This window comes from Leptosomus discolor, chromosome Z (genome assembly GCF_034619465.1).
Source record: "Leptosomus discolor isolate bLepDis1 chromosome Z, bLepDis1.hap2, whole genome shotgun sequence".
Taxonomy (NCBI): Eukaryota; Metazoa; Chordata; class Aves; order Leptosomiformes; family Leptosomidae; genus Leptosomus; species Leptosomus discolor.
The window spans coordinates 30,809,808-30,828,234 of NC_141419.1; the positions used below are offsets into that span (position 1 = coordinate 30,809,808).

The 18,427-nt window shown below is 38.1% G+C and overlaps 1 protein-coding gene across 6 annotated transcripts in view; it reads right to left on the reverse strand.

The window, feature by feature from the left end:
* Positions 1 to 827: 827 nt before the first annotated feature.
* The window catches only part of APC (APC regulator of Wnt signaling pathway), a 66,216-nt gene continuing 48,616 nt past the window's right edge, over positions 828 to 18,427 (reverse strand). For 4 of the 6 annotated variants that reach the window (XM_086478945.1, XM_086478944.1, XM_086478943.1 and 1 more), the window contains 7 exons: positions 16,141 to 16,519; positions 14,846 to 14,941; positions 13,840 to 13,979; positions 12,333 to 12,410; positions 9,612 to 9,728; positions 8,704 to 8,918; positions 828 to 8,285 (listed from right to left, as the gene is read on the reverse strand). In XM_086478945.1, coding sequence (XP_086335071.1) covers positions 1,721 to 8,285; positions 8,704 to 8,918; positions 9,612 to 9,728; positions 12,333 to 12,410; positions 13,840 to 13,979; positions 14,846 to 14,941; positions 16,141 to 16,519 — 7,590 coding nt within the window. In that variant the 3' untranslated portion in view covers positions 828 to 1,720. The remainder of the gene's footprint in view (positions 8,286 to 8,703; positions 8,919 to 9,611; positions 9,729 to 12,332; positions 12,411 to 13,839; positions 13,980 to 14,845; positions 14,942 to 16,140; positions 16,520 to 18,427) is intronic. The other 2 variants (XM_086478947.1, XM_086478946.1) reach the window with 1 other exon arrangement.

The window sequence follows — 18,427 nt, forward strand, 5'->3', positions numbered from 1 at the left end:
CAGGGCTTCCTGAAATCAGGGCATTTGAATCCTGAATATCAATTATTTAGGATGCTAACTTTAGAACAGCCCAGCAGAGATACAACAAAACTGACATAGCATTTCATCGTTTGTTCAATCACGCACAGAATGGCTAACATTCTGTTCTCTCATGTTTCTACTTTAAACCAATTCTCATATAAATTCAAACTGCATTTATATTTTTAAAGCACAAATCTGTCTTTTTGGCACTGTTCTAACACAAACCATATCCCCATCAAAAAGGCTTGAGGCAGCCAATGTCCTGGTTTGTGTATAAAACTGTTTTTCTACTATGATAAGAAATGTCTTGCTGCCATGTGATTCTTGCAATATTATCCCCTTTTTTAAAAAATAAATTAAGAAAAATGCATGAAGTTTTCAAATAGAATTAAAATTTCATCTTATGGTCATTATTTCACATTCTACATTATTTTCCCCAATTAAAAAAATGTTTTGTTTTACAAATACTATTTTTATAGATACAATATTGTTTCAGGCTTGCAGTCATGAAAACAATTATACTGCTTGGCTACTGGAAATACCCTGCTTTTAGCCTTGTTACGCACCTGAGATGTGTGAAACTGTCTCAATTACAAATATATTATAGAAGACCTAGGGCCTGATCCTGCAACTGCTATAAGCATCCTACCACAGCCATTTGTCAGTGATAAGGAAGAACTAATATTGGAGGTGCAAGATTCAGTTGGATCAGGCCTTAAGTGTAAGTGCATTATACAACATGTTATACGGTGACATCTCAAAATAAAATACTGTACTTTTATGTAATGCAGAAGTAACACACACAATTTACATATAGTAATAATTTATTCTGAAATGTTCATTTTAGTCTCTGTTGAGACATCACCCATGTCTCATTAATAAAAGAGCAGCCATCTCACCTCAAATACCAGAATATACAACAAGTTACAGCATAGCAAAAAAATTCTACCTACTTTAAGATAAAACCTAATTCAGGTAAAATAATTTTGTTCAAGTTTACAGTTAACACAGTTCTTTTTTTTTTTTTTTTTCCTCATTTTTGCAGACCACAAAGAAAGTGTAACTTGTTACACCATAACTATCTATGCACATTATGTGACCACAGAAATGTTAATCATTACTTCAGAAAATGAACCATCAGTTCCATTCATGCAGAAAAGCAGGCTGGGAAAGCTTGTTCAGCAGAAACCATATTACTGTGAATTTCACAGCTACATGATTAATTATTGGGTTAGATGGACTCACAAATACTAAAACCGAGTATATTTTTTGCATAAATAATACCAATTCTTCCCTGATGTCGTTTAGTCAGTCTGTAATCTAGAAATGATTGATAAAGCAATATGATGGTATCATCTCTATTTGCAATGTTCCATGATTGCAATGACAAGCAATATTTAAAGGATTATGGGATGGGATGCTAATTAAATATATGTTAAACATACTGTACAAATATACTTGCGTTAGCAATTTTATTCCAAACTGTCAATCGGGTATTCCTCCAAAATATTACCAGTGAAGACAAAGTATACTATCAAATATGGCTTCCAGAACAAGGACACTCTAACAAGAATCAAACCTATTTACAACAAATAAAAACAACAAAAAGTCAATCCCCAATCTTTTAGTTTCATTTGAAACAAAATTTCTAAATAGCTGCTGTATATAATACATCAGTTTTATTTATTTTTTGTTGCACTTAAACAGAAGTTACCAGGTAAGAGCCAGAGTGACGTTTAGGACTCTGAGTTCCACTGGAGTCTGGATTTTCAGACTTGGAGTCACGTTTCTTCGTGCTGTTGTTTACTGGAGTCGGTATCTGTGATGGCCGAGCAGAACTATTGTCCACGCTACTCTTCCTGCGGCTTGGATTGTAGTTGAACGGAGTCACTCTTGCTGCAACAGCACCGATGGGGGAGCTATGTTTGCTTGAGCTACTGGAACTGAATGGTGTACGCTCACTGACAGTACCTTCATTATTTTCTGGTGCAGGAACAGGATTATTCTGCAGAGACTTTGTTTCAGTGCCTTTCTTGTCTGGACTGTCTATCTGAAAGAAAGAGTTCAGACGGTTTTCTAAACCAATGGTACGAACAGCAACACCTTCATTCCCTGGGGTTTGTTTTTCTTGAATTTCTTTACAATCTTTACCATTCACACCCCCTTTCTCTGAAATGCTGTCAATAACAGGGGGAGTATTTCCAGTTGGGGACCTTCCAGATCGAGGATTGTTAATTGGGCAGTCCTCTATCCTCACCCACACGTCCTCTGTCTTAGAGACAGCTGGTGCCATCTGGTAGATGAGAGTTTTGGAATCGGAGCCATTTGTGGCACCTGAGGAAGAATGCTGAGGATCATTCATTATCTGAGAAATTTCATTTTCTTTTATTTTTCTCCAAGTACCTTTTGCTGGTGCTTGGCTTTCTTTACTTTGCTTGTGTCCGGAAAGAGAACTTCCATGTTGCTTTTCATCTTCACTTTTTGCCTTTTCACTGGATTCTGAAGAAGCTGACAGAATTGAGGAGGAACTTCCAGTTCTTCGCCAAGTGCTTACACGAGGAAGTGATGAGGAATGCTTACTGTGCTCACGCTTCCATGTTCCTGATCTATTGATCAGCAATCTAGATGGACTCTCAGAATGAGAACGAGCTATATCATGACGTTTTGCTGGTCTCCCATCATATTCTACAGAAGGGCTCAGATTAGGGGGTAATTTTCGCCAACCACTAGTCTGGGCAGTTGAATGAGTGGATAAAGACATATCAGGAAGAGATGGACTTAAAACTGGGGTCTGTAGTTGGGACCTTGTGGGAGAATCCGGCCTGGAAGGAGACAGAGATTCAAATGAAGCTGACTCTTCTAATTTCCGTCTTAGAGTTGGGCTCGGAGCTTCTTTAATAAAAGTTGACTGACGAACAAGAACAGGTCTCTCGGATCTGTCAGATTCACTTCCACTAGATTTTGTGGATGACATTCTGGATAGTTCAGTCTTTTTGTTTGATCCACCACTGCTGAGAGCTTGGTTTAACCCTTTTGAAGCAGACTCACTTCGTGGAATGCTACTGGTACTCTTAGGTAAGGCAGTTTGCTTTGTAAGGTTTTGCTGGCTCATCTGCCTGCCTGGTGATGTATATGACATTCTACCTGAACTTGAAGATTTAGTTGAAGCTGTGCTAGGAGATGATGTCCTTGGCAACTGAGACAGTTTGTTGGGAGGACTTATACCATTTCTTCCTGGGGAAATTGAGTTTCGGCCAGGAGATTGCAGAGGCCTACTTAATGGCTGCTGTTGAGGTCTAGAAGGAGTGGAGTCTCTAGATCTAGAAGGTCCTTTACTTGATCCACTCTGGTTCAGCCCTGATGGTTGCCTAGTTACAGGAGCTGGCTCAGGTTTCACTGATGACTTGACTCCTCTTGGAGAACTAGTCAAACTTTGGCCTTCACTGGGACTCTTGGAGTTTGTGTTTTTGAGTGGGGGACCTTTTTTGGAAACAGGGCTAGTACTGGAAGAACTATTTCGAACTCCTGGAATATGGATCATTGTCCTACCACGTGAAATCGAAGGCACAGTTGTCTGTTGTGGTTGCTTCAACTGGTTTGAAACTTCTGAACTGGAGCGACCTTTTCCTGTAATTATACTTTTATACACTTTCTTCCCTCCTTTGATCACCCTGCTTTCAGATTCTACTTTTTTAGACTCCAGTGTACTCTTCTCTCCTGGCTTAAGAATTCGTGGACCTTTATTACTAGTGAAAGGTTTTTCTTCTTGGTCTGGGGTAAGATGAAATGGTGACCCTAGAGAAATACTAGATTTTAATGAAAGGATAGAATCAGAGTCTGATGAAGCTTGTCTAGAAAGCGATGCAGCAGCCGCAGCTTGATGCAAGCTACTAACTATAGAATTTGCACCTTCTTGTATAGCTTTCCAATCAAAGTTCTCTGAATCAGGTGAGAACCCGTGTTCTGAATCTGGCCTCTGTATCTCTCTCAAATCCAGTGTTAAATCTTCTGCCAATATACCACCTGTATTTCTAGAATTATTTTTTTCACTTTCGCTCTTTATTCTTGAGGGTTTTTTCTTTTTAGGCATAGCAGAACTAATGCATTCCTGCAAAAGATCATCTTCTGAGTCAATACTAAGAGAACTCAGAGAGCTATTTCTAGAGAAGCATACAGGAGTGTCTTCAACATGAAATGATTTAGGTGCATAACCAGAAGTCTGTGGTCTGTTTGATTCCATCTGTGAATCAGGAGCCTCAGTACGTTTTGCAGGTTCCCCTTCTTTGTTGTTATTGTTTTCTTGATCAGTATCACTGAGGGAACTAAGAGATGAATTGCAAGAAAAACAAACAGGTGTGTTTTCAATAGCAAAACTCTGCATTTTCTCATCTGCAGCTGCTCCTCTGTCTGGAATATCCTTAGCTGACTGAGAGAACGTTTTAGGCTGGCTTCTGCCTGTTGGGTGTTTTTGACAAACTTGTGCCCTGTTACTTGGCTGCTGATTTGAAGACTGTTCTGGATTAGTGCAGTCTTTAGTTTCTGTTTCCTTTCCTTCTTTTCCTTTTCTTAATTCTGCCTTCTCCCTTGAAAGGTCAACATCATCATCATCAAAATCTAAAGAACTTAGGGAATCATTCCGTGAAAAACAGTAAGGAGTTCCCTCAATAGGTGTGTAATGATGAGGGGAATCAAACGCAAAGCTTCCTCTTACACGCTCTTCGTTATTTGGCAATTTATCATTAAAATCTCTTGAATTATTTTTAAGATTCTGTTTCTTTGCATCTCTGTTCTCTGGATAGCTTCTTTCATTATTAATATTGCTTTTAGGCTCTGTGGTTTTTCTTATACGTGCTCTGTATTCATTATTTTGGGGAACAGGCTTTACTGGTGATGTTGGCTTCTTTTTCTCACCTTCTGGTAGTTTTTTATGACTTAGAGATGAAGAGGCTTGTTGAATTTGATCCATTATCTTCTTCACTCTGAAAGGTTTGTGACTTTTTCCTTTTGGCATAGCTGAGTTAATGCACTCAGCCAGAATATCACCCTCTTCTGTTTTATCATCATCCAGGCCTGGGGGAGTCACAGTTGAGCTTTTTGCTCTCTGAGAGTCATCAGTACTTCTACCTTCTGTAGGAATGGTATCTCGCTTTTCAAATTCCCCTGACTCTGCTCCAATTCCCACACTGTCTACATTGGCCAACTCACTCGGGGGTGATTCAATTGTGAGATCACTCAGAGATGTAGCTGTTGAAAAATTTATTGGTGTACCCTCAACGCAATATACCCGTGGCATATCATCTCCCGGTGTAAAACTCACATGCTTTTGGGATTGCAGTCTGCTTTGTGAAGGCAAAAGTTTGTAAACTGGCAACTGGCTGGGCTTTCTGGCTACAGGAGGAGGTATTTTTGGAGCAGATACTTGAGAAGGCTTTTTGGCTTTACGTGAAGACTTTGTTGGCATTGCAGAAATAATACATGCTTCCAGTATTTCAATATCATCTTCATCATCAGAATCATCCAGAATGTCTTTTTCTGCTTCAGTAGGCTTCTCTGCTTTCTCCTCTGGGTTATCCTTTCTATCACCTGACTGTTCAGGTTCTGCTTCATTTCCATGTTCATTTTCATGAACTGGAGGCATTATTCTTAACTCTACATCCTTCTGTATAAACGGCTCATCAAGACTCAGGGCACTCAGACTAGAAGAGCAAGAAAACCCATCCGGTGTGCTTTCTGTGGCAAAATGTAATAGCGTATCAGCATCTGGCAGTACCTGAACTCTTTGAACCGCTGCATTTACAGCTGCCTGTCTAGGACCAGGCTCTCTCTTTTCTGCACTAGGTACTTTACCTTTACCCACATCTCTTTTTACTTGAACTCCTTGAGCAGGGGGTGGTGTTTTACTTCTGCTTGGAGGCATTGTTTGTCCAGGGCTGTCTGGAAGGTCACTGGGACTTATAATACCACTTACCATTCCACTGCAAGGCTCACTTTGAACTGAACTAGCAATTGAACGGCTTTCAAAACTATCCAGGGAACTTACAGAAGTACACCTGCTGAACATGAGTGGTGTTTCCTGCACATAATGTTCTGGTGGGCTTTTAGGAGTCTGTGCACCACTCTTTGAGGGAGATTTGGCACCTGAAGAAAATTCAACAGCTTTGTGCCTAGAGGAATCCGAAGGAGACAAACTAGAAGCCTGAAGTCTACTGGATTTTGTTCTGATGTGTTGTGATGCTGATGTGATTTCATTTACTGCACCTTCTGTAGACAGAGCCCCACTGTTTTCCTTTAGTTCTGCTATCTGTAGTGTGTTATTAGCATCTGTCACACGTGTAGATTGATCACGTCCTATTTCATCTTCAGCTGATGACAAAGATGACAAAGAGCTACACCTTGAAAAACATATCGGGGTATCTTCCACACAGTAAGTTTGTATAGTTTCCTGATTAATAGAAGGAGTTTTACAGGAGGCAGTCTTTTGCGCATGACCACCTCTGCTCTGTGCAGAATTTGGGTGAAGCTGATTCTGTCTCTTTGAACCAGCTGAGGGGGCTGATGTGCTCCCACTGCTTGAGGAAATATGGTCGGTTTTAGTGCTTTGCACTGAAGAAGTCTTTGGAAAAGTAAAAGATGGCTTCTGAGAAGAAGGAGGAACTTCTGTTGAGTATTTTAAACTATAATCAATAGGCTGATCGACATGATGTTCCTCTTCATTGTACTTCATGCTATAATTAGTTGGTCTGTCTTCCTCTTCATGTTGTTCCTCCTCAGAGTAACGTTCACTGTAGTTGGTTGGCTTATCATCATCATAATCATCAACGTGACACAAGGACTGGTTTACTTTCTGATTCATTCCAAGAGTTGAGCCTACTCTGTTCTGATCTGAACCACTGGATCCTCTTGATCTAAAGGAAGAAACGCACTCTTGCTGTCCAAAAGGTGACTGATATTTCATGTGTTTATCATCTCCACTTTCAGTGTACATGGGGTAGGTTGCATTTTGGCTTCTTGACTGCCTTTGTTCATTTTGTTTCATTTCATCATCTATTATATGCTTAGGCCTTGCCCATCTTTCATTCTGAGAGGGACTTTGCCTTCCAGAATTTAACTGTTCATCTGAGTATTTAAGACTATAATTAATAGGAGTGTCTAGCTCACCATCATTGTCATCCATATGATTTGCACTATGAATTTTATGTGCCAAATCAGCTGGATATTGACCATAACTACAAAATTTACTTTCATCGTCTTCGGAGTAAGATTCAATGGAAGGTTTCATTTGGCCTCTTTTACCATAGCCATCATTGCTGCTGACACTATTTAAACTATCATTTGAAGCTCTCTTGTATTCCATTTTTGCATAAGGCACAGGACATGTCCTGTTTGAATTCTCAGGTTTAGGGAAGTATGTATTTGAGTGAGTATGGGCAGTGGCTGATCTCCTCGGGGCATTTCTGTCTTCTGTCAAACAGTGCATTTCAGAAGTGGAACCAGAACTTCTGTCTTCCTGTGGAATATGCATGCTTGTTACTTCTTCCATAACTTTGGCAATCTGAGCTGCAGCAGTTGAAATCTGCATTCCTATTCTCTTAGAGGAGCTCCCAGTATTCTCTGCAGCTGGATGATAGGTATTTAAACCCACTGCTCGATCTCTATCAAGACTTCTGTCTTTCTCAGATCGAGAATTTTCTATGTTTCCTCTGGTGGAAGAGGAGGAGCCAGGCAATACTGTGGTATTTAAATATGGTGAAAGTACCGTCATATTACCAGCATTAAAACTCTCTGATCTGCATATACCATCATCATGCCGACTGGAGTCCAAGACATACTCACTGTATATATTTTGCTTATGTCTCTGCTTATTACGGTGAGATGCTTTTGGGCTTAAATTATCAATGTTGTCAAAAGTCTCTGATAAATGCTGTGCATCCAATTCTGCTTCCAGTGCCTTTTGTTTTCTGACATGAAGAGATGGTAAGCTTGATCCTGGAGACATAATGTTGGCATCCTTGTATTTTGCTGGCCTGTTTGCCATGAGGTTTCTTAGAGCAGCAGCGCTACCCATGGCTATCATCTTGTGTTTTGAGTGAATGAGGTTTTTCAGCATGCTGACTGCTCCCATGTCCCACAGTGCCTCCTGATCCTTTGCATTTCGTGCAGAAAGATTCCACAGGGTCCCACATGCATTACTGACTATTGTCAAACTGTGTGACTTCAAGTGTTGTAATAAGGTCTGTAAGCAGCTGTTTTCCCGCAAGATTTGCCTGGTGTTGAGTAATTGAAAACAAACATCAGTAAGTGGCATTTCACAAGGATAAGAGACAAAGCAAACCAAAAACCTATTACGCTAGAGGCAAGTTTTGCCCTTAGAAAGGATAATCACAAATTCTCCAGTGCAAATTTATCTAATATTTCCTCTAGCTTTCATCTGGATGCTAATCAAATCCTATTACAAATATGAACAGTTAGCTTTTAATACAGTTCATCATTTACAACCAGCAGGTATTAATCTGTTTGCATATTCCTGTTATGTAAGTGAAATACTTGCCTTATCAAATGCATTAGAAGTAACTGTACTTAATTCTGCACTTAATACATGACTTTATTAAGGCTCAGTCATAGAAACCGTTTAGTAAATACACATGTGGAACTGCTAAAGTTTTTCAGAAAAAGTATACCCACCTATGGTCCTCATTAGTAGCAATTAAACTGGAAACATTTCTTAATATTCCTCCTCCACTTTCTATGATGGCTAAAGTGTTTGTTTGGCTCCGGTATGTCAGTGTGCCGACTAGAAATGCAAGAGCACCATCAACAGCACATATATCAGCTTTGTTCTCAGTACAGTGTGCTGACAAATTCCACAAGGCACTCAGAACACTTTTTAGGGTGGATTCCTAGGAAAATAACAAAATGACAGAATGAGAGAAGTTTTCAACTATTGATCACAAGCTCTCAGAAATGCTTAAGTTAGCTTCAAGGAGTTATGTATGTTTCAATTTCTGTTTTCTGGGCTAGTAAGATATATGCAGGAAGCAGTGCACACACAAGTACTTTTGTTCACTTCTCTCCTTCTTTCAGCTATGGATTTGGTATTGCTTGCCCCAAAGTTTTCAGAAATATGTGCCACAATACTTGTTAGCTGCCAGAAAGGTAAAAATGTCCTGAAGACTAGCTGGCAGAAGACTATGGAATATAGAAGACAGGAATATAATCCTGTCTGGATACCAAAAATATATCTAGAAAATTACAGAAGTGGTAGTTATCTGTTCACTAATTCAAAAGAGGTATTATTGAATTGCAAAATTATAAAAAAGGCTATTTCAACAGCACGGCTCATGAAACTGAAGGGCAAAAGCTGTCACCCTTCATAAATAAAGTTACAGAAACACTATAGTTTTGAGATATCATTGCTACATTGTGGTCTGCTGCTGTGTTAACTTGAAGCAACTCTCTTCTTCAAAGCAAGTTACCTAAGCCACCCCAAATTCTGATCAACTGCTTTTAACAAAAAGGACAACAATATTTCTGTTTTGGGTAAAATAAATGCAATCTCTCCAAAATTTATCTCTATCATTTATACAGCATACCTTCTTAACTTCTAAAGCACATTCCATCAGTGCTTTCACACTTCCAACTTCTCTTAGAGTCTTTTTACTGTTTACATCTGCTCGCCAGGACAAGTTCCTCAACACACTTGCAATGACCTGCAAAATGTGAAAGAAAAGAATGTATCTCAATATAGCTACTTCTTTAGCAGGTTATCAGACTTTCCTCCTGGATTTCTGGAAGGTTATGGATTAATTAACAGTGGTCATGTTCCGCTACTGACCTAAAATTTGCTGAAAACTGCTTTTTGTTGTGTTGTCTGCTAGACTGTTCTAACATTTCAGTATGAAGTTGGATCAAAGGATACTGCCTTTTGTGTGTGGATACCTAAAACAAAGGTTTGAAATCAGATTCCCTGCTTTCCACACTGGTTGAAAAATTGGTCCAGAAATTCAGATTTGTGCTCTACTCTGATGTCTGCACTATAGTTACGTAATCTCAGGAGAGATTTCTATAATCTTTTTCTCAACTGTTCTGCTTGTAAACGAGAACAAGAACACTTGTCTGTCTCGCAGGTGGTATGATTACTTTGATTAATGTTTATAAAGCTTTTTTAAGAATACACTGTGCCTTTTACAATCAGATAGTCACCTACAGAAGATAAGTAGCCATTCAGCCTATGTCCTTTTCCTTGGCAGCAGCCAGACTGAGACAGACTGTCACTATAGTGGACAGTCATTACATATTAAACTCCATCCATTTATGGGCTCCAATAAGCATGCGTATCCCTTATGAAATATACCTGATAGAAAACTTTTACCTATGGATGTTCTCATTGTGACAGAAGTGCATAAGCTTGTTAGATTATGTGATGAACGCTCACTCCCACACCCACAAAAGAGCACGGGGTGGGGGGGCAGATGGCAGAGACCAGTAATACCCTGCTCTGGCTGCTCCCAGGCCCACCACAGGAGCCATCAGCCTGTCAGAGGCCCGTCTCTACACACCCAGAGGCGCGCAGGTGCTCAAAGGCAGGTGGGAACCCAAACGAAGGGCTCAGAGGAGGGGGCACCCTGTCCAGGCTCTTCCCAGGGCTCTCCCAGGAGACCTGCAGCACCATGGCCCATGCGTGACAGCCATTCAGGGAAGTCAATGGGAGCAGCCCTCTGCACCTTCTGGACTGAGGCAGGTCAGTCCAGAAGTCCTCGCCTAGGGATGTGGGACACTTCATGGGATCCATGGGAAGAGCATTCTGGGACTGTAGAAGACTTACTATGGGATGGGAGGACCCAGAGGTTCCAAAGGCAGGAAAAAGGATGTATCTAGGTGATTCAGGGAGGTACAAGCATGAGAAACCACAGGCATAAGGGGACAGAAAGGCACAGTTGCATCTAAACAGTCGTCTCGCTGATATGCTTGTATAGCCATGCCCTTTGCCTGATGAGCAGTCTGTCCTATATTCTTACTAAATCCCGTTTCTAACTTTTCCTGAGTGAGGGACTTCCTGCTCTGTCTCTGTGTGTGTGTGTACGGGGGTCTACATGCCAGTGGCTGGAGGCACACCAGAGGGCCCATGTGTCCGTGACTTCCTTTTCAAGAATATTAAATATACTTAATATCTGCCCTAACACCAAATCAGAGAGTTTACCCAATAACCTCTATTATAATTCTAATTATTTTCTTAATCATAACTAGTGCTAGCTAGAAAATTTTTTTGTGAACAGTGTTTTAAGAGATAAAAGTCAATTTTACTTAAAATTGTTCTTTATCTGATGATTCAGTCAAACTGCAAGGAAAACAGGGTTTTCCTTTCCAAAAGCTTTTCCAGTTTGTTTGCAGTATATATTAATTAAAATGGACTATAATTTAATATTTAACAATTTTAAACAAGGTCCATACCAATGAAGAACAGTTCTGTGCTCTCAACTCTAAGCACTTCCTAAAGAGTTTATTTTCAGGCTGTTTTCTGAACACAGCAGGAGCCATTGGAAGATACAGTCAGGTGGCACACTGAACACTTTGCTCATACTTAGAAAGCTTCTTTGGGAGGTGCTGGTGTCAAGAGTAGTTACATATGACTCGTCAAGTCAAATGCAGATTCTCTTTTGAAACACAGCTTCCTCTACTATTATTCCCCTATTATTTACTTGTTGCAACTGCAGGAGGAGCCACAATACTCTATTAACCCTCTGGGTAACTCCAGTCCATTAGCACCATCACTAGTAAACTAAATTATAGAATCTAAGATTGATCAAACTTATCTTTAAAATTAGACTTTCACTAACAGATCAGGGTCATAAAAGTGAGTTTTACAGCCCATGTGTTATAAGTACTCTGGTAAAAAAAAAAAACAAAATATGACTCACAGATAAGCATTTTTACAAGAAGAAAGTTGTACTTTCTAAGTTGTGGAACAAGTACAAGTACAAACACCAAAGTTAAGGCACACAAGACGATGTAAGAACAACAATTACCAAAAAAGAGAAAAAAAAACCAATCGGGCTGGGATGAATGAAGCGTATTTCAAAGAGAGCACCTAATTAAAAAAAGTGTACTGTGGACAGCACACTAGAAACTTCATGAAGATGAGAGAATTCAAGTATAAAAATAATTGCTGGCGAGGCCAAATGAGTAGAAGGAAGGTAAATATTAGGAAAGGAGAGCAGAAATACAATATTTAATACAATGCAATGAAATTCATGGGATACAAAGTAATGGAAATGTCCAAGCTAAAGAAGTATTTAATCTCAAAAGGTCAGTACCTGCTGTAAGTCTTCACTTTCAGATTTCAGTTGGGCTACAAGAGCTCTCATGCACCCCTTCATAGAACATAATGTAGCCTGTTAGGAAACAGAATTAAAAAGAAAGTGAATAGTATTAAATGAAGGGTTAGGTGGCCTGCTCTTGCTCAACATTTTGATATTTTAAGCTAATCATATCTGAAGATCAATAAAATACGTTGGCAACAATAAAAATTTGGTTTACAACTAAAAAGTTAAGCATAACTATTAGTTTCTATTCTGGACAATACCCAAGTGGTAATTGTGCTAAATTTTGTAATTTTTACAGAAGGTCTAGGACATGATCTGGAACATTACTACCTTGGAAGCCTTCTTTACTACGAGGCAGATAAAAACCACCTGTGAGCTGACAATGTGTTGCTACCTACTGTCTATTCGGTCTCATGACTGTACTCTTTTCTTTCAAATAAACATAGTATGAAAAATAATATGACTATTTAAAACTGACACAAATATAACAACATTTCTGACATTTGAATAAGAACGTTTTAAGAATACAATAGCAACTGAAAAACTGTAAGGCTTATGTTGGAAATACTTTGTGACAAAGCACAATTTAAAATTATTCAAAAATAAAGTATGCGTTAGTACTGTACTACTCATCAGCTGGACAGCATGTACATTTACATCTTTGAGTAGTTTATGCTATAAACCCAGTGACTGCAGTCCTGTAGTGGTTACTGATTGGAAGATGGAAAGAGATGGTATTTTGTGAAGCAGTTCATTTTCAGTGAGGATTTACACTTTAATATCATTTAAAAGTTGGAACAAAAACCAAGTTATATGAAGCCTGTTATTTCCATCACTCCTGAAATGTCTTCCTCTAGAGTAGAAAGATAAGTCTTCTCAGTACAAAATTATTTTAAGATCCATAGCTTGGCAAACTCGGGCACAAAATCATTGAACCTTCCTATGTTTTGAAAGCAAAGTCCTTGTCAGAAATCAGGGAATGTATTTTTTCCAACAATAATTTGAAGTAGTGCCCATTATGAGCCCAGATATGCTCCAAATACTTAAAAGCAAGCTCTAGCCTGAAGAAGTTTGCAAAATTTTGTCAGACAGTAATAGTATTGTTAAATAACTGGCAACTTTACAAAATTTGACTCAATTAGCAGTTTTAGTTCAACATCCTCAGAAAAATCAGTCACTATCCATAATCATTGGTCCATAATAATTATGTGCTATACCAATCTATTGCTTATAAAAAAATTAAGCCAATAGGTAAAATTCTTATTTTCAGTGACAAATTAAGTGATTTAATTTGAGAGTTGGTACTATACTCGCATGAAACAACAGCCAGTTTGTGGTGCTGTCAGGAACACAGTGAAATGATAGAGGTATTTTGATCTGCTGTCTTGAACTCAAACTCAATATCCTATCCTGGAGATTTTCATAACCTGTCTTGAGAATTACAATTCAAACATAGCTATGAACTGAAATTACCTTGTGTTTAAAACTCTACTCTTACCTTGTTTGCCACATCTCCAAAAGTCAAGTTTGTCAGAGCCATTCCAGCATACCTCCTTAAGGTAACACTATAGTGATCATTTGTAAGTCCATACATTTCACAATCCACTTGCAACAGTTCAGCAATGGCCTGCAAGCCTCCTTTAAAAGCAAACAAATAAGAAAATAAATGATATCTGTACTGTAATACCACTAGTATATTATATATATACTAAGGAACATATTGCATTTCTATGTACAGAAGAAATCTCAAACATATGAAAACTAAAAGGCTCAGAAAGGTAAATAAATTCTTAAATACTGATTCTGGATCCTGAATCCTGTGCTTAGTAGCAACCAAAAGGTATGACAGCATGACATCGAGATTTCAGGGGAAAATGGCAACAGGAAGAATTACGAGGAAGGAAGAAGGACCCTCGTCTTTTAATTCAACACAGGCAAAATAATGTTTGACTGATGAACTCGCACCAGTTACATAAAAGGCTATTTAGTAGACCTGAAAATTACCGATTTAATTATTATCACTGAATGATACCTTCTGAGAAAAATACAAAGACTACTTTCATTGATAATGAAAAGTGCTAAATTAAGGAAAATTGCATGCTCAGAATTTACTAAGCAGGGACTAAAAAAATTCAGGCTGTTAAACAGGAACCAACTCAAGACAAAAAGAAACCCAACAAAAAAACTCCCACTCTGAAAAGCAGTCTCCATTGTAAGTCCAATACTTCTAAAATTGTGCATGTTTCCGTAATAATAACACTCCTCCAAAATTCACAATTCATGCCAGAAAAAAAGAGTAACTGACATAGTAATTTATCCACTGGGGAATGGCCTGGTTAATCTAAACAGCATTTATCACTTAGAGGGCAAGAACTGACACCGATGAACTGATGATCTGTTTAAACTAGTAGGAAAAAAAGTCATATATCCAGTGAGGTACACAAGGAGCGTCAGCATTTCCAGCAAGCTTCTCAAAGAAAGTCAGAAAAGACATTTGCTCTTACCGAGCTCATTCATTGCATGCCTGTGTTCTTCATCAAATGAAAGTTTCATCAAAACACACACTGCAGGACAGATTTGATGATCCACTGGAGCAGGCACTGATCCAGAAACAGGTAACAATCAGTATTTTCTAGGTGATTTTTGTCTAGATCATAAGTTTTCCAAAGCAAATCTAATCTTAAAATAAATTGACTGCAGTTTTGTTCAGGGTCGATCTTCCCAGTAATCCACAAACACACTATTAGTTAAGAATGTTACTAAGAAATGTGCGTACGAGAAATATATTTGATGCTAAAAAATAAATCAGGGAAAATCCTGAATGTATGTATTAAGCAAAAAATATGACTCCCAGTACGTAAAGATTTGTTATTAATTTTAAAAATTAATAATCTTAGTGAAATGAATCAATAAATTTAAATATTCTGGTGGCATTAAATAATACGCCACCTAATGTGAAGCTGTTTCTTTGGGTGTTATGACTTATCAATGGTTAATGACACTCTTTGTTTCATAACTGAAAAGTTTTTAAGTTCATATTTTTGTAAGCTATATTTGGCTATTGCACAAATCGTATTGGAACATCTTGTCAGAGCCCTGCTTGTGCTAAACGTCTCTTGTAGCAAACTCCAGCATCCATGATGGAGCCCAGTGATTTCAGTAGCACGTCTGTCAAGGACACCTACAGACTATACTTACAAAATGCTCTCAATTGAGAAAAGCAGCTAAGCAATCCAGGTTAAATCTTTTTTCTAACTGTACCCTGAGAAAACTTCTGATTCACTTACATTGTCACCTCTTTCAAATGGTAATACTGAAATATTTCTTACATGCAACATTACAAAAATAACAATTCATATTGTATTGAATAAATTGAGATGGTTTAATTTGTGCTCTCTGTCCCTCCTAAACGAAATGTGCTATCCCCTGAATACATCTGCATGAAAAGCAACTTGGCATTATTTATGTAGATATGTTTCAATATCTATTAAAATGTGGATAATATAATGAACACATATACAATACTAATTTACAGATTATAAATATAAAATACTAGAATTATTACTGGAAAGCACACCAAGGACTATGATTTAAGTAACAAGTTTGTAAGTAGGGTATCATGTCTGTAACAGATACTATTTGCTAACACTACCTCAACTTAAAAAAAAAAAAAATACACACACACACGTAAGAAAACTCACACATATTCAACAAGAAGTCAGACTGAAGTTGTACTTTCTGTAAAGTCACTGTTTTCAATATATCCTTGAAACATTTTTATACGGCTTGCAGAACCTACTTGGGTTTTTGTCTTGGTCCATGCCTTGTTCATGTGCTTCCTGCCATTCCCAACACGTTTCACAGTAAGCACGGATCTGCTCCAAAAGATGGAGCACACGGATTTCCCGTCTGCCTCGCTTATCATCAGGCTGGGAGTGAATGATGTTATGCAGTGCTGCGCTGGCTCTGGCACGGGCCTCTTTACTACCACGAGAGTTTCCTAACAAGACAGAGTCTTTATCGTTGCCATGTAAAAGCTGGATGAGGAGGGGAAGACATCCAGACTGACGCATGGCTATGCAGCTGTCTTGGGAGCTAGACATTGCTAGCAATGTTCTTGACATGTCATCTTTATCATGAGTACCAAGCATTGATAACAATGAATACACCATTTCCACCTGCAGGTCAAATGATTTTAAAAATACAGTTACATTTTAAAAATACACATTAAATTAAATTAAAATGACTTTTGAATGGTACACATGAGCAAAAAAAATGTATTTAATGGCACAAAAATTTGTGCTATTTGGAGATAATTAAGTACTATTACTACTTCAGCGTTCACAATCTTAATAAATTTCACTTAGTGGTTAAATGGCTAGAAGTGGTGGGCAGTAGCTCTATGTATAGGTATCTATCTACAAGACCAATAACAAAGACTTCTAGATTTCCATTGTATAAAAAGATTAAATAAACACACTAATCAAAGTGTTTAAGTTTGAGAAACCTAAAATATATCTAAAATAACTTCTTTCTCAAAAAATGTGCTGTATGAATCACACTTGCATGTAAAGATGTTCTTCAGTGAAAAACTATTTCTTATGCGGTATTAAATACAATTACTCTAGACAAAGGATAAGAATGATTACATGCATTTTTAGCTTACCCTGTGCTAAAAAAATCTGATGTGCATTTTGAAGTTTTCCTTTAAAACTACATCAAATTAACTAATAATTTTTTGTTATGATGACTCGCATGTGGACCAGATTATTTACAGCAAGTGCAAAACTGAAGAGTTAAATTAACACTTTTTAAACTTGACAGGGATAAAACCAGCAAAAGATAAATGCTCATTTAATATATATAAAATACTGAGTATTTGTCAAATTAAATCAAGCCATGAAAACCCAGCATTACACATTTAACTTGGAGTAAGCAAATTTCTCATTAAAAAATAGCAATTTTTGAGGGATTCTCTTGGCTGTCACGTAATACAGCGATCGATGCACTATTTGGTTTGTCTTTCTCATTTTGTTTCCTTCCAGAATAGATCAAGAAATGCATTTGGTTCTTCTAGTGAACTTTTAGTAGAATAACAGGATGTAGAGGATGATTTTATATGCCACCTAGAAACTCCAAACTCCTACAGTCAAGATGAACAGGAACATTCAAACTCAAAGCATAACATAAAGAAACTATCAAAGGGAACTGTAAAGTAGCAGTGTGTGTGCTTCTTTAGAATATAGCAATTAAGGAAGAAATGAGACTTTATAATGTTAGATAATGTTTTCTACTAATAACTAGGTATTTGCACTGGTTACAAGGCCAAGGAATGATTTTATTTGGTTTCTACAGAGACAATTCAAATGTGCCTGGAGTACAAATACCAAGTTATAAAAAAACTGGACAGCAGTGGGTAGGCTAAGCAGCAAGTCTGTTAACACGTACTTCTCTAGATACTACAGGATTGCAGAAGCAGTAGAGATCTTAGTATCTGTGAAACTGTATGATCACATGTAAAATCCACTGAAATAGTCCTGAAGCCAATTTCATGATAGCCTAGCATCTCAGTTTGGAGATCCTGTCTTCTTGGTGTGGGAAATGTCAAATATAGTATTAAAACAAACCACTTGGATTCTTAAGGGAGAGTGAATTTAATGTTTTATGCATGCCTCTTGACGGATATTTCAAGTGGCAGCTTTATTTCGGTGTTATAAGGTAAAGATTTTGTCAGAGAATAAAGCTGAAGAAGCCAAAATCTGGTGTCCAGGTTGTGGCAAATACAGTATAGGAAAAACTGAAAAAAAAAAACCCCCCAAAAAAAACCAACCAAAAAACCCCTGTCCATCTGTCTCTCTCTGTATATGCACACTGATCACAGACACACCCTCTTCTGCATCTGTAAATGTATTCCCCTATTTAGAATCTCTACCACTTCCCCTCTTCTCAGGCATTAACATTAATCTTTTCCTACCCCACAGCACACTCAGTTCAATCCGTTTCTTTGCCTGTATCCTTCCACACTCAGTCCCTTTCCCTGCCTTCAGGGCTCTCCCGTTGTTTGCAGCTTTTGGGAATTTCGCAAT